Here is a 27667-nt window from a genome sequence, read left to right as displayed (position 1 = left end):
AATGAAGATAGACCTTTTTGGTGATAATTCTAAGCGGTATTTGTGGAGAAAACCAGGCACTGCTCATCACCTGCCCAATACAATCCTAACAGTGAAACGTGGTGGTGGCAGCATCATGCTATGGGGGTGTTTTTCAGCTGCAGTGACAGGACGTCTGGTTGCCATTGAAGGAAACATGAATGCGGCTAAGTACAGAGATATCCTAGATGAAAAACCTCTTCCAAAGTACTCTGGACCTCAGACTTAGCCGAAGGTTCACCTTCCAACAAGACAATGACCCTAAGCACACAGCTAAAATAACAAAGGAGTGGCTTCAGAACATTTCTGTGACCATTCTTGACTGGCCCAGCCAGAGCCCTGACCTAAACCCAATTGAGCATCTCTGGAGAGACCTTAAATTGGCTGTTCACCAATGTTCACCATCCAACCTGACGGAACTGGAGAGGATCTGCAAGGAAGAATGGAAAAGGATCCCCAAATCCAAGTGTGGAAAACTTGTTGCATCATTCCCAAGAAGACCCATGGCTGTACTAGCTCAAAAGGGTACTTCTACTCAATACTGAGGAAAGGGTCTGAATACTTATCACCATTAGTGATGAGCGAGTATACTCATTGCTTGGGTTTTCCCGAGCAAGCTCGAGTGATCTCTGAGTACCGTATATACTCTAGTATAAGCCGAGATTTTCAGCCCACTTTTTTGGGCTGAAAGTCCCCCTCTCGGCTTATACTCGAGTCATACCCAGGGGTCGGCAGGGGAGGGGGAGCGGGGCCTGTCTAAAAATACTCACCTAGTCCAGGCGCGGTCCCTGGCTTCCCCGGCGCTGGCAGCAGCAGCTTCAGCTTCTTCCTGTACTGAGCGGTCACATGGTACCGCTCATTATGGCAATGAATATGCGGCCCCACCTCCCATAGAGGTGGAGCCGCATATTCATTACTGTAATCAGCGGTAACGATGACCGCTTAGTACAGGATGAAACTGCGGCGTCGGGGAAGCCAGGAACTGCACCACGCCAGGACCAGGTGAGTATACGGGGAGGGGAGCGCAGCGCTGCGCGATAGTCACCTTTCCTCGTTCCGGGCGCCGCTCTGTCTTCAGCTGTCACGCTCAGGTCAGAGGGCGCGATGACGTGGTTAGTGCGCGCCCTCTGCTGAACGTCGGTGCTGAACATGGAGTGGCGCCGGAACGAGGTGCAGGTGACTATTGAAAGTGCCGGGGGCCTGACCGGCTGAGAGGTGAGCATGTGATTTTTTTTTTTTATCGCAGCAAATGGGGCAAGTGTCTATGGAGCATCTATAGGGCCATAACGTTTGTGCAGCACTATATGGGGCCATAAAGTTTGTGCAGCATTATATGGGGCCATAACATTTGTGCAGCACTATATGGGGCCATAACATTTGTGCAGCACTATATGGGGCCATAACATTTGTGCAGCACTATATGGGGCCGTAACGTTTGTGCAGCATTATATGGGGCCATAACATTTGTGCAGCACTATATGGGGTCATAACATTTGTGCAGCACTATATGGGGCCATAACATTTTTGCAGCACTATATGAGGCCATAATGTTTGTGCAGCACTATATGGGGCCATAATGTTTGTGCAGCACTATATGGGGCCATAATGTTTGTGCAGCACTATATGGGGCCATAATGTTTGTGCAGCACTATATGGGGCCATAATGTTTGTGCAGCACTTTATGGGGCCATAATGTTTGTGCAGCACTATATGGGGCCATAATGTTTGTGCAGCACTATATGGGGCCATAATGTTTGTGCAGCACTATATGGGGGCCATAACGTTTGTGCAGCACTATATGGGGGCAAGTGTCTGTATGGGGCCATAATTAACGTTTGTAGGGCACTACGGTATATGGGGCAAGTGTCTGTATGGAGCATCTTATAGGGCCATAATAAAGGTTTGTGCAGCACTATATGGGGCAAATATCTTTATAGAGCATCTTATGGGGCCATAATCAGCATTTGTGCAGCATTATATTGGGCAAATGTGTCTATGGAGCATCTTATGGGGCCTTTATTAACCTTTATGCAGGATTATATGGGGCATATTCTAATATGGAACATCTTATGGGGCCATCATAAACTGCATGGAGCATTATATGGGGCTCCTGATTCAATATGGATATTCAAAAACACTTAACCTACTGATGTCTCAATTAAATTTACTTTTATTGGTATCTATTTTTACTTTTGACATTTATCGGTAGCTGCTGCATTTTCCACCCTAGGCTTATACTCTAGTCATTAAGTTTTCCCAGTTTTTTGTGGCAAAATTAGGGGGGTCGGCTTATACTCGGGTCGGCTTATACTCGAGTATATACGGTATTTGTAACTGCTCGGAGATTTCGTTTTCGTTGCCTCAGCTGCATGGTTTACAGCTGATAGTCAGCTTGAATACATGTGGGGATTCCCTAGCAACCAGGCAACCCCCTCATGTACTCAGGCTGGCTAGCAGCCGTAAATCATGCAGCTGCGTCAACAAAAAATAAATCTCCGGGCAGTTACAAAATACTCAGAGACCACCCGAGCAACGAGTACACTCGCTCATCACTAATCACCATGTGATATTTCAGTTTTTCTTTTTTAAAAATGTAAAAAAAAATTCTACATTTCTGTTTGTTTGTTTTTTCAGTTAAGAAGGGGTGCAGACTGTACATTAATGAGAAAAAAATGAATTTGACATTTTTGAATGTACCAAATGGCTGCATTGAAACAGTGAAAAATATAAAGGGGTCTGAATATTTTCCATGCCCACTGTAGATGACCAAATACTTATTTCATGCAATAAAATTCTATTTCATTATATAAAAATGATACAATGTGATTTTCTGGTTTTTATGTTGAGATTCTGTCTCTTACAGTTGACATGTACTTATGATAAAAATTACAGACCTTTCCATTCTTTGTAGGTGGGAAAACATGCAAAATTGGCAGCGTAGCAAATACTTTTCCCACTGTAATTTATTAGACCGTGATACATTGAGTACTCACTTGATTTGCTTTATAACTGTGGTGCTGTAAATATTTGTTTTTGTGATTTAAACTCATTTGTCACTTGGTATTTGGTGGTGTTTGTTACTAGAGGAATCATCAGAATTTGTCTAGCAGTGTACAGCTGAAGAAACCATTTTATCCACATTATTTTGCATTTCCTGTTTAATATCTTATGTATTTTGTTATTTTATTGCAATAAAATATGACTAGTCTAATTTAAATAAATATACATGACTGCCAGCGCAATCACTTCACATGAAGTATTTCCAACCCATGATTATTTTTCACATAGAATTATGTTAGCTCGACTGCAATTATTTTGAAGAGAGTAAATTATTCTTCCATTTTCACATCTCGCTGCATAGGGAAACTGAGTGAGGAAAATCTAAATTAGGACTGCAGCTAATTCAGCACTTAGTAAGCTTGTGTCTGAGCAGTTGTACTTCATTCCATCTTATATATGCCGTATGTGTATTCCAGCAGATCTAGAAGCATTGCTTGATTTGGTAGCACAAATTAATTAGATATTGCCTATATTGGCAGGTGCCACACTTTAGCAAATTATATCAAAAGGGGTGATCCATGAAAATACTGTGTCACTGGAAGGGATTATAGAGAAAAAGAGTACCATTATATCACATAAATTATTCCATCCACTCCAGAATCCAGTACAAAACTACTACCCTCATCCACAAAGCACTCCATGGCTCAGCACCACCCTACATCTCCTCTCTGGTCTCAGTCTACCACCCTACCCGTGCCCTCCGCTCCGCTAATGACCTCAGGTTAGCATCCTCAATAATCAGAACCTCCCACTCCCGTCTCCAAGACTTTACACGTGCTGCGCCGATTCTTTGGAATGCACTACCCAGGTTAATACGATTAATCCCCAATCCCCACAGTTTTAAGCGTGCCCTAAAAACGCATTTGTTCAGACTGGCCTACCGCCTCAACGCATTAACCTAACTATCCCTGAGTGGCCTAATTAAAATTAAAAAAAAAAAAACATAATCAGGTTCCTTGCATCGTGTTCTCATACACTTTATACAGTTAATAGCCCTCTGTGTCTGTACTGCTACATACTTAGGCTGTTAACTAGTTCATGCAGCTTTACATGAACACCCGAGCCGTACACTATGGCTGGTCCAAATAACTAAAGCAATTGTTACCATCCACCTCTCGTGTCTCCCCTTTTCCTCATAGTTTGTAAGCTTGCGAGCAGGGCCCTCATTCCTCCTGGTATCTGTTTTGAACTGTGATTTCTGTTATGCTGTAATGTCTATTGTCTGTACAAGTTCCCTCTATAACTTGTAAAGCGCTGCGGAATATGTTGGCGCTATATAAATAAAATTATTATTATTATTATTATTATTCTCAAAATAGTAAAGATGGACACAACTCTGAGTAGGCCAAAATTAGTACACTTTATTAGAGTAAAATAAACATGTAATACAAAAGACTACAAAACCTCTAGTGTGAGGGACGGGAATGATAAAGACCTCATACACTGAAAGTGTCATATACTTGTAAGATTAAACGTTCAGGTAGAGAAGCAGGATTATACGACGGTCAGAAACAAAGCACTAATATTAAATAGCACAGTACTGCGTTTTATATTAGGCATAATTGTGTATACCTAGAGTAGGCTAAATTCTCTATCAATGCTGTATATGTGTCCTTTAAAGTGCCAGTGCTTATCCTACAGAGATTACATTTCAAAACATGATTAAAATTATTGCACAAAACCCCTGTTATGGCCATATGCTATTGCACATGGATACTTGGTCAATATTTGTGCAGTCTAATGAATAAATGTAGCATGCAGCATCTTAAAACTACATGTAGATAACGCAATACCTGCAGCGATTTTGAAACATCACAAATTCCTATAGATGGATGCAGAGCACTGCTGGGTGGACTTATTAGCAATGTGTAGTGAAGCCGTCTCTCCTCCATCCCTCAACCCGACTCACTTTCGTTCTAAGCTTCCTCAGGGGGCGCCCTGACATATGGCCATAATGGGGTTTTTGTGCAATAATGAATTATAATCATGTTTTGAGATCTTTATCCTTCCCATCCCTCACACTAGAGGTTTTGTAGTCTTTTGCATTACATGTTTATTTTATTTCATTCAAATAAAGTGTATTAATTTTGACCTACTCAGAGTTGTGTCCATCTTTACTATTTTGCGCATAATTTATGCAGTATAATAGTAGTGTTTTGATCTACTGCCATACTTTAGCAGTCTGCAAACCTTTAATGCTGGTTTCAGGCATGAGGTAACACTTAGTTCAGTACTGTAATGTACAGTATATTTTCCCATGTCCCAGCCCGTTGCCTTGGATTGACAGGTCAGTGCCTACTTGTGCAGAGTTTGTTTGAGTCATACCGCCAATGCCTGATATGTGCTTCCCTTGGGTCTGGCAACATGTATCATTGGTCAGGTTCACTTTCAGAATTAATTTTTGTTCACATATCACTTTTTTTAAATGATCCTTCTGGGGAGCATATAAAAACTGAAATTATTCAATGCAAAACTCACGTGAGCGTGTTTTATTTTTCCTAATATATCATCTGTTTGCATCTTTTATGTCCTACTATCTGTTTTTTGGATGACCTCAGAAAACAGCAGATAGAATGGACAAGTCAGGTTTCATTCAAGTCTATGGGAGAAGAGTCATAATCCATTGTGTCAGCAATTTAAGGATGAGTTTTTGTCCAGCACAGTGGAGGTGTTCAGAGACATCTGCAATAAAACCGGTTTCGAACAAAAGTGGGCAGCAGCACTGTTGCTTTGCTACGCTGAAGTCCTGGGTTCAAACCACAACAAGGACAACATTTGCAAGCGGTTTGTATGTTCTCCCCGTGTTTGTTTCCTCCGGGTTCTCCGGTTTCCTCCCACATTCCAAAGAGCTACTGATAGGGAATTTAGATTGTGAGCCCCATCAGGGACAGTGATGATAAATTCTGTAAAGTGCTGCAGAATATAATGGTGCTATATAATAAAGCATATTCTAATATATAAAGCTGAATGTGTGTACGTGTGTGTGTGTGTGTGTGTGTATGTGTGTGTATGTATGTCCGGGATTGGCATCTGCACCGTCGTAGCTACAGCCACAAAATTTTGCAGAGTCACACGTCTGGACCCCGAGAGAAGCATAGGCTATGTTGTGAGGTGAAGTTTTAACCCCGCGCGTTCCAATTCACCAAACAATTTTTTCCCCTATCTACATAATGGGGAAAAAGTGAAAGGAAAAGTGTTGGAGGCAAATTGACAGCTGTCAGATGTGAACAAGGGGGACTTACAGAATGAGGGCGATACCGTACAGTTGCTAAGGTGGGGCCCCGACATGGGATACTCACCACACACGGGGATATGAACACACACAAAGTGCGCCACACACTACCACGTGCTTGAACACATATACCACCCTCAGCACACATTTTACCACACATACACCAGTCTCACCACATAAAAGTCGAAACACAAAAGTCGCCACTCAAAACTCGCCACGCGCAAAATTCGCCACATGCAAAACTAGGCTCACGCAAAACCCGCCACACGTGCAAAACTCACCTCATGGAAAACTCGCCACCCGCAAAACTTGCACACGTGGAAAAATTGCCACATGCACAAAAGTTGCAACACATGCAAACGTTGCCTCACACAAAACTTGCACATACTCAAAACGCACCACGCACAAAACTCGCCACGCGCAAAACTCGCCATGCGCAAAACTTGCTGCACACAACTTGCTACACTAACCTGTCACATGCAACTCGACACACATAAAGTTGCTACACGCATGTCGCCACACAAAACTCATCTCACAAAAGTCGCTACATGCATGTCGCCACACGCAACTCAACACACACAACTTGACACAGGAAACTCGCCCTAAAACACACACAAGTCTGGTATTATCCTTCAAAAATAAAAATCTGATTAATAAGCAGACAAACTACAAGAGCAACAAATGTACCATATAGGAAATACGGCAGCTGTCAGTCACATGACCTGTCTATTATGTGTATGTGTGAGCTAATATATACTGCCGGGGGGAGGGCTTCCTGTTGGCTGGGGATTTATCAGGCTGCCAATTTAGCTTACAAATACTGAGGTAAAAATACTGACCAAATAACGTGTGAACGAGGTCTAATACAGGAGGAGATGACATACAGATATATACTATATACAGGAGATGACATACAGGTACAGTACATACTATATACAGGGGAGATGAGACACAGGTATATACTATAAACAGGAGATGACATACAGGTATATACTATATACAGGAGGAGATGACACACAGGTATATACTATATACAGGAGGAGATGACATACAGGTATATACTATATACAGGGGAGATGATATACAGGTATATACTATATACAGGAGATGACATACAGGTATATACTATATACAGGAGGAGATGACACACAGGTATATACTATATACAGGGGAGATGACATACAGGTATATACTATATACAGATGACATACAGGTATATACTATATATAGGAGGAGATCACATACAGGAATATACTATATACAGAAGAGATGACATACAGGTATATACTATATACAGGAGGAGATGACACATAGGTATAACAATATACAGGAGGAGATGACATACAGCAGGTATATACTATTTACAGGGGAGATGACATACAGGTATATACTATATACAGGGGAGATGACATACAGGTATATACTATATACAGGAGATGACATACAGGTGTATACTATATATAAGGGAGATGACAAACCTGTATATACTGAGGGGAAAATGAGAGGTGTGAGGTTAAAATGAGAGGTGTGAGGTGAAAATGAAAAGGTGTGAGTGCAAAATGAGAGGAGTGAGGGAAAATAGTGGAGTGATCAGAAAATGACAGATGTGAGGTCGAAATGACAAGTGTTAGGGGGGAATGAGAGGAGTGAGGGGGAATGAGAGGAGTGAGGGGGAAAATGAGAGGTGTGAGGGGGAAAATGAGAGGTGTGAGGGAGAAAATGAGAGAAGTGAGGGGGAAAATGAGAGGTGTGAGGGAGAAAATGAGAAGTGAGGTGCTAAATGAGAGGGGTGATGGGAAAATAAGAGAAGTGAGGTGCTATAACTAACCACAGATATTTACTATGCCCAGGCAACGCCGGGCTCTTCAGCTAGTAAATAATATAAGTTGATGCAAATAGATATAAAACAGATCCCGAAGTTTCTGTTAGGTATCCGATTTTGGACTTTTGTAATAATTCTATCTGAAAAAAATCGTTAATGAATCACCAAACATGTGGTCATAGCCTTTACACAGTATGGATGACTATGCTCCATTGTCTTGGATAGTTAGCATGCCAGTATGGTAAGCTTTTGTAGAGAAGTGTGGGTGTGAATAGGGATGGCATACATATGTTATACAGGCAAGACTGTGAGAGTGATTTACATTCATATGTCTTTTTATTTTGGCAGGAGACAAGCGTGCATATCTTTCTCTACCAAGACCAGGGGTAAGTTATTTATTTTATATTGTCAATTAATGCTTAATATTTTATTAGTGTCTCCATCTGTATTAATATAAGGTATGTTACTTGTTAATACTCATTCATATCATACAAATTGCCATACAGGTAATGATGAACACACATACAGGTAATACATACATAAATGTGGCTTCTGTAAATTGTGGATCATTAATAATTCCTAGAAGGATAAATTCCCAGATCTGCAGAGCCCAATTAAAAACGGAATACAGCATTTTTTTGCTTGTATATTATTGCCTGTACTTTATAGCTATTGTTGAAGAAATGGCTGATGTGCTATTTCTGTTAATCTATGTTCATTCCATCTATCCTTTTAACGAATTATTCCCCCCAAATTAAATTCGCCTGTATGAACCAAATAGGGGATAACGTGCTGATTGCTGGGGGTACAACTGCTGGGGCCCCCAGTGAACCTGAGACCTGGGTTAAGCATTGCGCAACTCTACTGCAGATAGGACTGTATAGACCTGTTCTTGGGATTGCTGGGGTCAAGTAGGAAGAACCCCAGCAATCACCAGGTTATCCCATACTCATATCTTGATTTTGTGGGAAATAACTGCTTTAATATGGAATCCTTGATGCAGATTACATGTCCAGTGAAGCCTCTGGCTTTGCTCTGCCCTGTGTACTATTTGAGGGTAGTGGCGATGGCTCCGTGACATAGAACTGCTATCCCATCTCTCACTGCAGAGACTCTATATCCTATGTGATGCAGCTTCCTGCCTCCTGCTTGCTTTTTCCATGTCACCTCCTACAAACTGAAGGCAATGAAGACCGTGTGAAGCTGCATCACGTAGAATAAACTGGAGATTCTGCATGCTGCACTCAGACTGCATAGACAATGTGGGTCGGGAATATTAGAACTCTGTAGGGATATCACTGCTCCACTTACATAAGGCAGGAATTGGGTCTACAGCTGTGCGGGGGACATGTAGAAGAGAAAGTGCTGGGTGGGGAGAAGTCTGAGAGCCGCTAAGCAGGATGTCATTTACAGGTAGCCCGACACTGACTTGTCTACACCGGAGAGCTTGACAAAACTGCCTGTAATGAAATCGTTTAATCTGGATATAACGGAGCTCCAGCTCAAATAAAGCAAACTATACATTTAGAATATTGCTACTTTCACCCCTTACTGACATGTGCCATGTCAGGCTATATATTGCAGTTTCAAATCAGTTAAAGGAACTTAAAAGGGAAAACGTTGGAAAAGAAAATGTAATCACCACCCTTTCCCTTATCTAATATATAAAGCTGAATGTGTGTGTGTGTGTATGTATGTATGTATGTATGTCCGGGATTGGCATCTGAACCGTAGCAGCTACAGCCACAAAATTTTGCACAGTCACACGTCTGGACCCCGAGAGCGTCATAGGCTATGTTGTGAGGTGAAATTTTAACCCCGCGCTTTCCAATTCACCAAACAATTTTGCCCCTATCTACATAATGGGGAAAAAGTGAAAGGAAAAGTGTTGGAGGCGTCGCAGCTACAGGCACAAAATTTTGCACAGTCACACGTCTGGACCCTGAGAGCGTCAAAGCTATATTGTGAGGTGAAATTTTAACCCCGCGCTTTCCAAGTCACCAAACAATTTTGCCCCTATCTACATAATGGGGAAAAAATGAAAGGAAAAGTGTTGGAGGCAAATTAACAGCTGCCAGATGTGAACAAGGGGGACTTAAAGAATGACAGCGATGGCACCAAAGAGTATATACTGTACAGTTGCTAAGGTGGGGCCCCAACATGGGATAATCACACCACCACGGGGATATGAACACACACACAAAATGCGCCACACACTACCACGTGCTCGAACACATATACCACCCTCAGTGCACATTTCACCACACATACACCAACCTCGCCACATAAAAGTAGAAACACAAAAGTCGCCGCTCAAAACTCGCCACGCGCAAAACTCTCCACATGCAAAACTCGCCACACGTGCAAAACTCGCCACACGCAAAACTTGCACACGCAGAAAAATTGCCACACGCAGAAAAATTGCCACATGCACAAAAGTTGCAACACATGCAAAAGTTGCCTCACACAAAACTTGCACATACTCAAAAGGCACCACACATAAAACTCGCCACGCGCAAAACTCGCCATGCGCAAAACTTGCTGCACACAACTTGCTACACTAACCTGTCACATGCAACTCGACACACAAAAAGTTGCTACACGCATGTCGCCACACAAAACTCATCTCACAAAAGTCCCTACATGCATGTCGCCACACGCAACTCAACACACACAACTTGACACACGAAACTCGCCCTAAAACACACACAAGTCTGGTATCCTTCAAAAATAAAAATCTGATTAATAAGCAGACAAACTACAAGAGCAACAAATGTACCATATAGGAATCCGGCAGCTGTCAGTCACATGACCAGTCTATTATGTGTATGTGTGAGCTAATATATACTGCCAGGGGGTGGGCTTACTGTTGGCTGGGGATTTATCAGGCTGCCATTTTAGCTTACAAATACTGAGGTAAAAATACTGACCAAATAACGTGTGAACGAGGGCTAATACAGGAGGAGATGGCATACAGCTATATACTATATACAGGAGATGACACACAGGTATATACTATTTACAGGGGAGATGACACACAGGTATATACTATATACAGGAGGAGATGACACACAGATATATACTATATACAGGAGAGATGACACACAGGTATATACTATATAGAGGAGGAGATGACATACAGGTACATACTACATACAGGAGGAGATGACATACAGGTATATACTATATACAGGAGGAGATGACACACAGGTATATACTATATACAGGAGCAGATTACCTACAGGTATATAGTATATACAGGAGGAGATGACACAGGTATATGCTATGTATAGGAGGAGATGACATACAGGTATATACTATATACAGGAGATGACACACAGATATATACTATATATAGGTGAGATGACACACAGGTATATACTATATACAGGAGATTACATACAGGTATATCTAATATATAAAGCTGAATGTGTGTATGTATGTATGTGTGTATGTCCGGGATTGGCATCTGTACCGTCGCAGCTACAGCCACAAAATTTTGCACAGTCACACGTCTGGACCCCGAGAGCGTCATAGGCTATGTTGTGAGGTGAAATTTTAACCCCGCGCGTTCCAATTCACCAAACAATTTTGCTCCTATCTACATAATGGGGAAAAAGTGAAGGGAAAAGTGTTGGAGGAAAATTGACAGCTGCCAGATGTGAACAATGAGGACTTAAAGAATGAGAGCGATGGCGACAAAGAGTATATACCGTACAGTTGCTAAGGTGGGGCCCCGACATGGGATACTCACCACACACGGGGATATGAACACAAACACAAAATGCGCCACACACTACCACGTGCTTGAACACATATACCACCCTCAGCACACATTTCACCACACACACACACCAACCTCGCCACATAAAAGTCGAAACACAAAAGTCACCACTCAAAACTCGCTACATGCAAAACTCGCCATATGCAAAACTAGGCTCACGCAAAACTCGCCACACGTGCAAAACTCACCTCATGGAAAACTCACCTCATGCAAAACTTGCACACACAGAAAAATTGCCACATGTACAAAAGTTGCACCACATGCAAAAGTTGCCTCACACAAAACTTGCACATACTCAAAATGCACCACACATAAAACTCGCCACGCGCAAAACTCGCCATGCACAAATCTTGCTGCACACAACTTGCTACACTAACCTGTCACATGCAACTCAACACACAAAATGTTGCTACACGCATGTCGCCACACAAAACTCATCTCACAAAAGTCGCTACATGCATGTCGCCACACGCAACTCAACACACACAACTTGACACATAAAACTCGCCCTAAAACACACACAAGTCTGGTATTGTCCTTCAAAAATAAAAATCTGATTAATAAGCAAACTACAAGAGCAACAAATGTACCATATAGGAAATACGGCAGCTGTCAGTCACATGACCTGTCTATTATGTGTATGTGTGAGCTAATATATACTGCCAGGGGGGAGGGCTTCCTGTTGGCTGGGGATTTATCAGGCTGCCAATAGCAACCAATCACAGCTCAGCTTCTATTTTGCTACAGTTAATTAACCTGAGCTCTGATTGGTTAATATAGGCAACAAAGACATTCTCAGTATAACAAAGCTAATATATGTTGTGAAATGCTTCTATTTGCTTAGTTTTTGCCTTTTAATAATTACATTTCTATCTATTTGTTTTGTGGTTTTTGTGTGCAGAATAAATTTTTGTTAACACATTCTATTTTGCTAACAGCAGTCATTAACCCGGGCGAAGCCGGGTAGTACAGCTAGTTAAAAATAAAGATCTTAAAAATTAGAGAATAAAAAGTAAATTTGTATTACGACATCTGAAAAAATCCCATTTATCAAAATATCAAATTGTTTAGCCAGTACGATAATTCCCTGTATAAGTTTATCACTGTAATCATACTGATCTTAAGAATAATTTTACCCATTCAATAAATTAAATAACAACAAAACCTAAGAAATAATGGCGGAATTGCAATTTTTTTTTTTTTTAGGATTTCACTGCACTTACCATTTTTTTCCCTTTTTTTTTTTTTTTCAAAATACTGCATGATAAAATGAATGGTGTCATTCAAAACTAAAGTTCCTCTTGCAAAAACTAAGCCCTCGTATGGCTATGTAGACATAAAAAAAAAAAAATGTGGCTCTTTTAAAGACTGGAAAAAAATGAAAGCACAAAAACAAATATTGGTTGCAAGGAAGAGGAATATGTTCAATTTGTTTACTTTTGACATACTCCAGTGCTGAACATATTTCCTTGTTCGTGTGCTTTCCTCTGTAGCCTGCTTTCTGTGCCTTCCATAAGACTTTACATACTTTGACCTCATAAAAACCAAAACAGACTGGTGGGAACCTATTTTTCATTAACATCCATTAGCAATGCATCAGTGAAGAAACATGGATGGACCTCTGACAAAGTTTAATTCGTTTTACACAGATGCTGATAGACCTTAATGGCCTAGTTTGATCCACGAAAAGGATGAGCATAGGACCTGTTGTGAGTCTCCCAGGCAAAACACACTGGTCCGGTTTTCAAAACAGCTATGTGAATGGATGAATGAAATTGTATGGGTCAGTGTGCAGTCCAACAAAAGAATGGACAGCAGAAGGACGAGTCACATGGAAGTGTGAATGTAGCACATCTGTGTGACACGTTATTGGACAGTCCTCAGACCCATAGAGTAGAATTGATGTATTCACATTTCCTTTAAGCAGTTGTCACAAATGGATGTAGCTCTATGTCCAAATTACGGGAAATTCGTCACAATTGAATGTACGGTTATGTCTGATGGATGCCACAACACCAAACTTGTGCCCATGCCATACACAACGAGGCTCCTGCTTCTTGTGCTGAAACCTCATATGACTATGTTGCTGAAAAAATCAAAAGAAACGCAACAATAGAAAAATGGGGAAAAAAAGGTTTGTCATAAAGGCCAAAACTGTCTGACACATCGCAGATAAAATCATGGATTCGAGAGAGGAATCCATGTGACTCAGAGCATGTCCTATTCTGATCTGATGGGGATCAATGAGACACTGTTGGAAATTGGTAGGTTTTTGATTTGCTTCCTTTTTGCATCTGCAAAATTGACTAAAAATCAATGTAAACATCACTGAAAGAGAGAAAAATCAGCCATACTTGCAATACCAAATGCATAAGAATGATGCAGCAGACCTCCATAATAAAGGCAGGGGCAGCACTGTTGCAAAATACTGAAAACAACCAGTTACTAACCCACCCATCATCCATGGAATAGCTGCCTAGTATTCAAAATGCACACAGGCTTACATAGGATGGAATTCACACCATTATGTGATATGCACCTCTGTCCGTATAACAGTCTGTTACCAGAACCCCTACTATTACATTAGGCAGGCTGCCAATGTATTTTGGCCAAAATATCGTCCAATAGCTCATGTATTATATACATCTTTTTTGCCCGTTTTTATGCAGGGTGCACAACGGGTGAGTCTAGTGGTGGCTGGGTAATGTGGGATGTCTGGCCTGTAGGGGCACGTATGGTATTGGCAGCCCGCCTGATGTAATAGTAGGGGTGTTGGTAATAGGCTGTTATATTTACACAGGTGCATCTCATGTTCATGGTGTGAATTCCACCCTATGCAAGCCTGTGTGCGATTAGAATACTAGGCAATCACCCCACAGGTGTTTGGTGGGTTAAAAAGTGGTGTTATTAGTATTTTGCACCTGTGCTGCCTCCGCCTTTATCATGGGGGACCTGCTGCATCCTTTTGTGCATTTGTGTCTGGATGGTATTGCAAATATGGCTGCGTTTTCTCCCTTTCTGTGATTTTTTTTTTTTTCATTTTGCATCTGTCTCACAGCTATTCGACAGCCGCAACACATGCAGGGATTGCCTGTTTGTTAGACAGCCACACCACATGCAGGTATTGCCTGTTTGTTAGAAAGCCACAACACACGCAGGGATTGCCTGTTTGTTAGACAGCCGCAACACATGCAGGGATTGCCTGTTTGTTAGACAACCACAACACATGCAGGGATTGTCTGTTTGTTAGACAACTACAACACTTGCAGGGATAACCTGTTTGTTAGACAACCACAACACATGCAGGGATTACCTGTTTGTTAGACAACCACAACACATGCAGGGATTACCTGTTTGTTAGACAGCCACAACACATGCAGGGATTGCCTGTTTGTTAGACAACCACAACACATGCAGGGATTGCCTGTTTGTTAGACAACCACAACACATGCAGGGATTACCTGTTTGTTAGACAGCCACAACACATGCAGGGATTACCTGTTTGTTAGACAGCCACAACACATGCAGGGATTGCCTGTTTGTTACACAGCCACAACACATGCAGGGATTGCCTGTTTGTTAGACAACCACAACACATGCAGGGATTACCTGTTTGTTAGACAGCCACACCACATGCAGGTATTGCCTGTTTGTTAGAAAGCCACAACACACGCAGGGATTGCCTGTTTGTTAGACAGCCGCAACACATGCAGGGATTGCCTGTTTGTTTGACAACCACAACACATGCAGGGATTGTCTGTTTGTTAGACAACTACAACACTTGCAGGGATAACCTGTTTGTTAGACAACCACAACACATGCAGGGATTACCTGTTTGTTAGACAACCACAACACATGCAGGGATTGTCTTTTTGTTAGACAGCCACAAGACATGCAGGGATTGTCTGTTTGTTAGACAACCACAACACATGCAGGGATTACCTGTTTGTTAGACAACCACAACACATGCAGGGATTGCCTGTTTGTTAGACAACCACAACACATGCAGGGATTACCTGTTTGTTAGACAGCCACAACACATGCAGGGATTACCTGTTTGTTAGACAGCCACAACACATGCAGGGATTGCCTGTTTGTTACACAGCCACAACACATGCAGGGATTGCCTGTTTGTTAGACAACCACAACACATGCAGGGATTACCTGTTTGTTAGACAGCCACAACACATGCAGGGATTGTCTGTCTGTTAGACAGCCACAACACATGCAGGGATTACCTGTTTGTTAGACAGCCACACCACATGCAGGGATTACTGGTTTGTTAGACAGCCACAACACATGCAGGGATTGCCTGTTTGTTAGAAAGCCACAACACATGCAGGGATTGTCTGTTTGTTAGACAGCCACACCACATGCAGGGATTACTGGTTTGTTAGACAGCCACAACACATGCAGGGATTACCTGTTTGTTAGACAATCACAACACATGCTGGGATTACCTGTTTGTTAGACAGCTACAACACATGCAGGGATTGTCTGTTTGTTAGACAGCCACAAGACATGCAGGGATTGCCTGTTTGTTAGACAGCCACAAGACATGCAGGGATTGTCTGTTTGTTAGACAACCACAACACATGCAGGGATTACCTGTTTGTTAGACAACCACAACACATGCAGGGATTACCTGTTTGTTAGACAACCACAACACATGCAGGGATTGTCTGTTTGTTAGACAGCCACAACACATGCAGGGATTACTGGTTTGTTAGACAGCCACAACACATGCAGGGATTACCTGTTTGTTTGAAAGCCACAACAAATGCAGGGATTGTCTGTTTGTTAGACAGCCAGAACACATGCAGGGATTGCCTGTTTGTTAGACAGCCACAACACATGCAGGGATTACCTGTTTGTTAGACAGCCACAACACATGCAGGGATTACCTGTTTGTTAGACAGCCACAACACATGCAGGGATTGCCTGTTTGTTACACAGCCACAACACATGCAGGGATTGCCTGTTTGTTAGACAGCCACACCACATGCAGGGATTGCCTGTTTGTTAGACAACCACAACACATGCAGGGATTACCTGTTTGTTAGACAGCCACACCACATGCAGGGATTGCCTGTTGGTTAGAAAGCCGCAACACATGCAGGGATTACCTGTTTGTTAGACAGCCACAACACATGCAGGGATTGCCTGTTTGTTAGAAAGCCACACCACAGGCAGGGATTGCCTGTTGGTTTGAAAGCCGCAACACATGCAGGGATTGCCTGTTTGTTAGACAGCCACAAGACATGCAGGGATTGCCTGTTTGTTAGACAGCCACAAGACATGCAGGGATTGTCTGTTTGTTAGACAACCACAACACATGCAGGGATTACCTGTTTGTTAGACAACCACAACACTTGCAGGGATTGTCTGTTTGGTAGACAACCACAACACATGCAGGGATTACCTGTTTGTTAGACAGCCACAACACATGCAGGGATTGTCTGTTTGTTAGACAGCCACAAGACATGCAGGGATTGCCTGTTTGTTAGACAACCACAACACATGCAGGGATTACCTGTTTGTTAGATAACCACAACACTTGCAGGGATTGTCTGTTTGTTAGACAACCACAACACTTGCAGGGATTACCTGTTTGTTAGACAACCAAAACACATGCAGGGATTACCTGTTTGTTAGACAGCCACAACACATGCAGGGATTGCCTGTTTGTTAGACAGCCACAAGACATGCAGGGATTGCCTGTTTGTTAGACAGCCACAACACATGCAGGGATTACTTGTTTGTTAGACAGCCATAACATATGCAGGGATTGCCTGTTTGTTAGAAAGCCACAACACATGCAGGGATTGTCTGTTTGTTAGACAGCCACAACACATACAGGGATTACTTGTTTGTTAGACAGCCACACCACATGCAGGGATTACCTGTTTGTTAGACAGCCACACCACATGCAGGGATTACTGGTTTGTTAGACAGCCACAACACATGCAGGGATTACCTGTTTGTTAGACAACCACAACACATGCTGGGATTACCTGTTTGTTAGACAGCTACAACACATACAGGGATTGTCTGTTTGTTAGACAGCCACAAGACATGCAGGGATTGCCTGTTTGTTAGACAGCCACAAGACATGCAGGGATTGTCTGTTTGTTAGACAACCACAACACATGCAGGGATTACCTGTTTGTTAGACAACCACAACACTTGCAGGGATTGTCTGTTTGTTAGACAACCACAACACATGCAGGGATTACCTGTTTGTTAGACAACTACAACACTTGCAGGGATTACCTGTTTGTTAGACAACCACAACACATGCAGGAATTACCTGTTTGTTAGACAACCACAACACATGCAGGGATTACCTGTTTGTTAGACAGCCACAACACATGCAGGGATTGTCTGTTTGTTAGACAACTACAACACTTGCAGGGATTACCTGATTGTTAGACAACCACAACACATGCAGGAATTACCTGTTTGTTAGACAACCACAACACATGCAGGGATTACCTGTTTGTTAGACAGCCGCAACACATGCAGGGATTACCTGTTTGTTAGACAGCCGCAACACATGCAGGGATTACCTGTTTGTTAGACAACCACAACACATGCAGGGATTGTCTGTTTGTTAGACAACCACAACACATGCAGGGATTACCTGTTTGTTAGAAAGCCACACCACAGGCAGGGATTGCCTGTTGGTTTGAAAGCCGCAACACATGCAGGGATTGCCTGTTTGTTAGACAGCCACAAGACATGCAGGGATTGCCTGTTTGTTAGACAGCCACAAGACATGCAGGGATTGTCTGTTTGTTAGACAACCACAACACATGCAGGGATTACCTGTTTGTTAGACAACCACAACACTTGCAGGGATTGTCTGTTTGTTAGACAACCACAACACATGCAGGGATTACCTGTTTGTTAGACAACCACAACACATTCAGGGATTACCTGTTTGTTAGACAACCACAACACATGCAGGGATTACCTGTTTGTTAGACAACCACAACACTTGCAGGGATTGTCTGTTTGTTAGACAACCACAACACATGCAGGGATTACCTGTTTGTTAGACAGCCACAACACATGCAGGGATTGTCTGTTTGTTAGACAGCCACAAGACATGCAGGGATTGCCTGTTTGTTAGACAACCACAACACATGCAGGGATTACCTGTTTGTTAGACAACCACAACACTTGCAGGGATTGTCTGTTTGTTAGACAACCACAACACTTGCAGGGATTGTCTGTTTGTTAGACAACCACAACATATGCAGGGATTACCTGTTTGTTAGACAACCACAACACATGCAGGAATTACCTGTTTGTTAGACAACCACAACACATGCAGGGATTACCTGTTTGTTAGACAGCCACAACACATGCAGGGATTGTCTGTTTGTTAGACAACTACAACACTTGCAGGGATTACCTGATTGTTAGACAACCACAACACATGCAGGAATTACCTGTTTGTTAGACAACCACAACACATGCAGGGATTACCTGTTTGTTAGACAGCCGCAACACATGCAGGGATTACCTGTTTGTTAGACAGCCGCAACACATGCAGGGATTACCTGTTTGTTAGACAACCACAACACATGCAGGGATTGTCTGTTTGTTAGACAACCACAACACATGCAGGGATTACCTGTTTGTTAGACAACCACAACACATGCAGGGATTACCTGTTTGTTAGACAGCGGCAACACATGCAGGGATTACTGGTTTGTTAGACAACCACAACACATGCAGGGATTGTCTGTTTGTTGGACAGCCACAACACATGCAGGGATTACCTGTTTCTTAGAGAAGCCACAACACATGCAGGCATTACCTGTTTGTTTGAAAGCCACAACACATGCAGGGATTGTCTGTTTGTTAGACAGCCATAGTATTTTGCACCTGTGCTGCCTCCGCCTTTATCATGGGGGACCTGCTGCATCCTTTTGTGCATTTGTGTCTGGATGGTATTGCAAATATGGCTGCGTTTTCTCCCTTTCTGTGATTTTTTTTTTTTTCATTTTGCATCTGTCTCACAGCTATTCGACAGCCACAACACACGCAGGGATTGCCTGTTTGTTAGACAGCCACACCACATGCAGGGATTGCCTGTTTGTTAGACAACCACAACACATGCAGGGATTGTCTGTTTGTTAGACAGCCACAAGACATGCAGGGATTGTCTGTTTGCTAGACAACCACAACACATGCAGGGATTACCTGTTAGTTAGACAACCACAACACATGCAGGGATTACCTGTTTGTTAGACAACCACAACACATGCAGGGATTACCTGTTTGTTAGACAGCCACAACACATGCAGGGATTGCCTGTTTGTTAGAAAGCCACAACACATGCAGGGATTACCTGTTTGTTAGACAGCCACACCACATGCAGGGATTGCCTGTTTGTTAGAAAGCCGCAACACATGCAGGGATTGTCTGTCTGTTAGACAGCCACAACACATGCAGGGATTACCTGTTTGTTAGACAACCACAACACATGCAGGGATTACTGGTTTGTTAGACAGCCACAACACATGCAGGGATTGCCTGTTTGTTACACAGCCACAACACATGCAGGGATTACCTGTTTGTTAGACAACCACAACACATGCAGGGATTACTGGTTTGTTAGACAGCCACAACACATGCAGGGATTGCCTGTTTGTTACACAGCCACAACACATGCAGGGATTGCCTGTTTGTTAGACAACCACAACACATGCAGGGATTACCTGTTTGTTAGACAACCACAACACTTGCAGGGATTGCCTGTTTCTTAGAAAGCCGCAACACATGCAGGGATTACTGGTTTGTTAGACAGCCACAACACATGCAGGGATTACCTGTTTGTTAGACAACCACAACACATGCTGGGATTACCTGTTTGTTAGACAGCTAAAACACATGCAGGGATTGTCTGTTTGTTAGACAGCCACAAGACATGCAGGGATTGCCTGTTTGTTAGACAGCCACAAGACATGCAGGGATTGTCTGTTTGTTAGACAACCACAACACATGCAGGGATTACCTGTTTGTTAGACAACCACAACACATTCAGGGATTACCTGTTTGTTAGACAACCACAACACATGCAGGGATTACCTGTTTGTTAGACAACCACAACACATGCAGGGATTGTCTGTTTGTTAGACAGCCACAACACATGCAGGGATTACTGGTTTGTTAGACAGCCACAACACATGCAGGGATTACCTGTTTGTTTGATAGCCACAACAAATGCAGGGATTGTCTGTTTGTTAGACAGCCAGAACACATGCAGGGATTGCCTGTTTGTTAGACAGCCACAACACATGCAGGGATTGTCTGTTTGTTAGACAACTACAACACTTGCAGGGATTACCTGTTTGTTACACAGCCACAACTCATGCAGGGATTGCCTGTTTGTTAGACAGCCACACCACATGCAGGGATTACCTGTTTGTTAGACAACCACAACACATGCAGGGATTACCTGTTTGTTAGACAGCCACACCACATGCAGGGATTGCCTGTTGGTTAGAAAGCCGCAACACATACAGGGATTACCTGTTTGTTAGACAGCCACAACACATGCAGGGATTGCCTGTTTGTTAGACAGCCACAAGACATGCAGGGATTGTCTGTTTGTTAGACAGCCACACCACATGCAGGGATTGCCTGTTGGTTAGAAAGCCGCAACACATGCAGGGATTGCCTGTTTGTTAGACAGCCACAACACATGCAGGGATTACCTGTTTGTTAGACAACCACAACACATGCAGGGATTACCTGTTTGTTAGACAACCACAACACATGCAGGGATTACCTGTTTGTTAGACAGCCACAACACATGCAGGGATTGCCTGTTTGTTAGACAACCACAACACATGCAGGGATTGCCTGTTTGTTAGACAGCCACAACACATGCAGGGATTGTCTGTTTGTTAGACAACTACAACACTTGCAGGGATTACCTGTTTGTTACACAGCCACAACTCATGCAGGGATTGCCTGTTTGTTAGACAGCCACACCACATGCAGGGATTACCTGTTTGTTAGACAACCACAACACATGCAGGGATTACCTGTTTGTTAGACAGCCACACCACATGCAGGGATTGCCTGTTGGTTAGAAAGCCGCAACACATACAGGGATTACCTGTTTGTTAGACAGCCACAACACATGCAGGGATTGCCTGTTTGTTAGACAGCCACAAGACATGCAGGGATTGTCTGTTTGTTAGACAGCCACACCACATGCAGGGATTGCCTGTTGGTTAGAAAGCCGCAACACATGCAGGGATTGCCTGTTTGTTAGACAGCCACAACACATGCAGGGATTACCTGTTTGTTAGACAACCACAACACATGCAGGGATTACCTGTTTGTTAGACAACCACAACACATGCAGGGATTACCTGTTTGTTAGACAGCCACAACACATGCAGGGATTGCCTGTTTGTTAGACAACCACAACACATGCAGGGATTGCCTGTTTGTTAGACAACCACAACACATGCAGGGATTACCTGTTTGTTAGACAGCCACAACACATGCAGGGATTACCTGTTTGTTAGACAGCCACAACACATGCAGGGATTGCCTGTTTGTTACACAACCACAACACATGCAGGGATTGCCTGTCTGTTAGACAGCCACAACACATGCAGGGATTACCTGTTTGTTAGAAAGCCACAACACATGCAGGGATTGTCTGTTAGACAGCCACAACACATGCAGGGATTACCTGTTTGTTAGACAGCCACACCACATGCAGGGATTACTGGTTTGTTAGACAGCCACAACACATGCAGGGATTACCTGTTTGTTAGACAACCACAACACATGCTGGGATTACCTGTTTGTTAGACAGCTAAAACACATGCAGGGATTGTCTGTTTGTTAGACAGCCACAAGACATGCAGGGATTGCCTGTTTGTTAGACAGCCACAAGACATGCAGGGATTGTCTGTTTGTTAGACAACCACAACACTTGCAGGGATTACCTGTTTGTTAGACAACCACAACACATGCAGGGATTACCTGTTTGTTAGAAAACCACAACACATGCAGGGATTACCTGTTTGTTAGACAGCCACAACACATGCAGGGATTACCTGTTTGTTTGAAAGCCACAACAAATGCAGGGATTGTCTGTTTGTTAGACAGCCAGAACACATGCAGGGATTGTCTGTTTGTTAGACAACCACAACACATGCAGGGATTACCTGTTAGTTAGACAACCACAACACATGCAGGGATTACTGGTTTGTTAGACAGCCACAACACATGCAGGGATTGCCTGTTTGTTAGAAAGCCGCAACACATGCAGGGATTGTCTGTCTGTTAGACAGCCACAACACATGCAGGGATTACCTGTTTGTTAGACAGCCACAACACATGCAGGGATTGCCTGTTTGTTAGACAGCCACACCACATGCAGGGATTACTGGTTTGTTATACAGCCACAACACGCAGGGATTACCTGTTTGTTAGACAACCACAACACATGCTGGGATTACCTGTTTGTTAGACAGCTAAAACACATGCAGGGATTGCCTGTTGGTTAGAAAGCCGCAACACATGCAGGGATTGCCTGTTTGTTAGACAGCCACAACACATGCAGGGATTACCTGTTTGTTAGACAACCACAACACATGCAGGGATTACCTGTTTGTTAGACAACCACAACACATGCAGGGATTACCTGTTTGTTAGACAGCCACAACACATGCAGGGATTACCTGTTTGTTAGACAGCCACAACACATGCAGGGATTGCCTGTTTGTTACACAACCACAACACATGCAGGGATTGCCTGTCTGTTAGACAGCCACAACACATGCAGGGATTACCTGTTTGTTAGACAACCACAACACATGCAGGGATTACTGGTTTGTTAGACAGCCACTACACATGCAGGGATTGCCTGTTTGTTAGAAAGCCACAACACATGCAGGGATTACCTGTTTGTTAGACAGCCACACCACATGCAGGGATTACTGGTTTGTTAGACAGCCACAACACATGCAGGGATTGCCTGTTTGTTAGAAAGCCACAACACATGCAGGGATTGTCTGTTAGACAGCCACAACACATGCAGGGATTACCTGTTTGTTAGACAGCCACACCACATGCAGGGATTACTGGTTTGTTAGACAGCCACAACACATGCAGGGATTACCTGTTTGTTAGACAACCACAACACATGCAGGGATTACTGGTTTGTTAGACAGCCACAACACATGCAGGGATTGCCTGTTTGTTAGAAAGCCACAACACATGCAGGGATTACCTGTTTGTTAGACAGCCACACCACATGCAGGGATTACTGGTTTGTTAGACAGCCACAACACATGCAGGGATTACCTGTTTGTTAGACAGCCACACCACATGCAGGGATTACTGGTTTGTTAGACAGCCACAACACATGCAGGGATTACCTGTTTGTTAGACAACCACAACACATGCTGGGATTACCTGTTTGTTAGACAGCTAAAACACATGCAGGGATTGTCTGTTTGTTAGACAGCCACAAGACATGCAGGGATTGCCTGTTTGTTAGACAGCCACAAGACATGCAGGGATTGTCTGTTTGTTAGACAACCACAACACATGCAGGGATTACCTGTTTGTTAGACAGCCACAACACATGCAGGGATTACCTGTTTGTTAGACAGCCACAACACATGCAGGGATTGCCTGTTTGTTACACAGCCACAACACATGCAGGGATTACCTGTTTGTTAGACAGCCACAACACATGCAGGGATTACCTGTTTGTTACACAGCCACAACTCATGCAGGGATTGCCTGTTTGTTAGACAGCCACACCACATGCAGGGATTGCCTGTTTGTTAGACAACCACAACACATGCAGGGATTACCTGTTTGTTAGACAGCCACACCACATGCAGAGATTCTGTTTGTTAGACAGCCACACCACATGCAGGGATTGCCTGTTGGTTAGACAGCCACAAGACATGCAGGGATTGCCTGTTTGTTAGACAACCACAACACATGCAGGGATTGCCTGTTTGTTAGATAACCACAACACTTGCAGGGATTGTCTGTTTGTTAGACAACCACAACACTTGCAGGGATTACCTGTTTGTTAGACAACCACAACACATGCAGGGATTACCTGTTTGTTAGACAGCCACAACACATGCAGGGATTGCCTGTTTGTTAGACAGCCACAACACATGCAGGGATTACTTGTTTGTTAGACAGCCATAACATATGCAGGGATTGCCTGTTTGTTAGAAAGCCACAACACATGCAGGGATTGTCTGTTTGTTAGACAACCACAACACATGCAGGGATTGTCTGTTTGTTAGACAACCACACCACATGCAGGGATTACTGGTTTGTTAGACAACCACAACACATGCAGGGATTGCCTAACAGCCGCAAGACATGCAACCGCGGGGACTCGAATATATTTTTCAATTACGCCGAAGACGCCTTATCCAGCACGTTCGCTCATCACTACTGCGTCATAAAACTGAAGCAGCTAGATTGATTCTTTCATAGTTACCCATTGGTGTTTGTATCCAACCTAAGGCCAGGTGCATACGAGCCTATAAAAAATTAAGAATTTCATCCAGAAAACTCTGGACAATTTTTTCTTCTCGCTTGTAATCTGTGTGTAATCTGATTTAATAGTAGCCATTAGTAATTTACCAGATTATTTACAGTTTCCTGTGTTACAGAATTGTAATGTATCCATAAAGATCAGATGCTAAACTGTGGCTCCATATGGCTGATTTTTTATTTTTTTTTGCCCATCCATATACTTGAGCGATTTATGGAATAAACTAGTGCATGCTGCGATTTTTTTTTTTTTTTTTTTTTTTTACACATGCAGATTCGATCAGTGAAAAAAATCGCTCATCTGCACTGGATGTCTTTTTTTCGCGGACAGCATCAGGACCAAAATAGGGTGGTGTGTGCAAAGCCGTAACAGTGGGAGGCAGGTGGGGAGCAGAGCCATCAGAAGCAGGAGCTCAGACGTGTTTGTTACATTTGTGCATTGCAGACATCAGCTAGCTATAGAACTAACCGATTCTGCAGCCCAATACGGTAGAATTTTTTAAAAAAAATCTGTCATGTTGTACATAGCCTCGAAGGCTATAGGAGTTTCTTTACATATTTAAAACGAAGAGTGATGACATGTTACACGCACTATTTTTACTTACTTTTTGTATCATAATCCAATTCCTATTTAATTTGATCCTAAAATTTCTAAGTGATGAGAGCTGCTTTATCCTGACGTGAATCTCCAGTTGTCTACATAGATGGAGGTAAAGGGAACCTGTCACTTGACTCGTGCTGCCCATACATCACACGATGGCAGCCAGGTATGTGAAGCTGTGATACACTCTGGATTTTCAGAGGAAATATACTGACATCCGTCCGACTACTATAGCCGGAGATGAGACTAGTCCACTCCCAGCTGACTCTTCTGTTGCTCTGGGAGAGACCTGTCAATCATCTGCACCAGTGCAGGGAAAAGCGTGATTAATGCTGTATGTGGTTTGGGCAGCATGAATCAGTTGAAACTTTTCATTTACATTTTAAAACAGTGTCTACCTGCAGCCACCTGTAGGGGGAGATTACTAAAGATGAATTTATACAGCACCATTTGGACTCAATAATTAATCTGCTTCATTTGATATGCAAATTGCCTGTATAGAGAGGAAGAGGGCTTGAATTCTATAGTGCCTCCTGTTGGAAGCAGCAATCCTACAAGTCACCGTCCACCCTTTAACAATTGTTGCAATATGACTGTGTTTCAGTTAGTGCTTATGCGCCATCTAGTGGACAATTGTATTATTTAAAAGGTTCGTTTCCAACAATCCCTTTTTGGGAGAGATCCCTGCCATCTTGGTGTTCAGTGCCCCTGACATGCAGCGTGAAAGGAAGTCGGCCATACAAGTTTAGTTGTGAAACTAATGCTTATTCATAAATTTGCCTCATCGTTAAGAGAAAGCTGCTGTTTCTAGTTGCTCTCTGTTTTGGCCTTTAGATGAACTTACCTTTTCAGTTATGTGCCTCATGTGTATTTAAATATAGAATGAGGGCAGTGAATTAATTTTGCCTTAAGTGAAAGAAAGCTGCAGCTGCATTATTCAGCATCTATGAAGGGATTAAAAAAGAAACACCAGAAAAGCCAGAGCATTCCTAGGTGTGAAAGCAGTGTAGGTTACAGATATAGTGCTAAACTGAAAATCCTACCCCCTACGTGTATAACATGGTGCCGCCCAGCATCTGAGAGAAGAGCAGGTAACATCTGTATCAGCCATGTATGGCACAGAGATGTAGTACAGCCATACCGTGCCGCTCTGCGAGCATGAGACCAGCGCACCCGTCAGTAGTGTGCCGGATGGGAGTTTGGCGATTGCTTCCTGCCACTGTTAGGCATTGCTTTCTCCCCATGATAAACCCATTGACTTTCCTAAAATGTGTTTCCTCCCCATCATCTTTCTCCTGTGAGTAATGCTCTCGGTAATGCGCAGTGCTGCTTTCTGAATATTGCTTTCAAGCACTAGCAAGCAGTTAATCACTTGAATGTTAGGAGAACGTGTTAACTTTAGGCAGATGAATATTCCTGTTTCTGCTTCTGGAAGCAGATTTGCTTGTCTTCTGACGGTGAAAAATGTGTATATGGCACCAACCGGCGATGCTGATTAGCAGTGCGCGCCATGCCATCTATAAACATGGGCATTTGTCAGCTCTGATTACCGCATATTAATCCCTGCCAGGAGGA

The 27667-nt window shown here is 43.0% G+C and overlaps 1 protein-coding gene across 1 annotated transcript in view; it reads left to right on the top strand.

Moving 5' to 3' along the window:
• Positions 1 to 27667, top strand: part of CTNNAL1 (catenin alpha like 1) — a 382380-nt gene that overhangs the window by 319225 nt on the left and 35488 nt on the right. Inside the window, exon 12 of the mRNA XM_077269686.1 lies at positions 8481 to 8518. Coding sequence (XP_077125801.1) covers positions 8481 to 8518 — 38 coding nt within the window. The remainder of the gene's footprint in view (positions 1 to 8480; positions 8519 to 27667) is intronic.

The sequence above is a fragment of the Ranitomeya variabilis genome, chromosome 6, assembly GCF_051348905.1.
Source record: "Ranitomeya variabilis isolate aRanVar5 chromosome 6, aRanVar5.hap1, whole genome shotgun sequence".
NCBI lineage: Eukaryota > Metazoa > Chordata > Amphibia > Anura > Dendrobatidae > Ranitomeya > Ranitomeya variabilis.
Note: the sequence above shows the minus strand (reverse complement) of the source record. Positions and strands in the feature narration are given on the sequence as shown.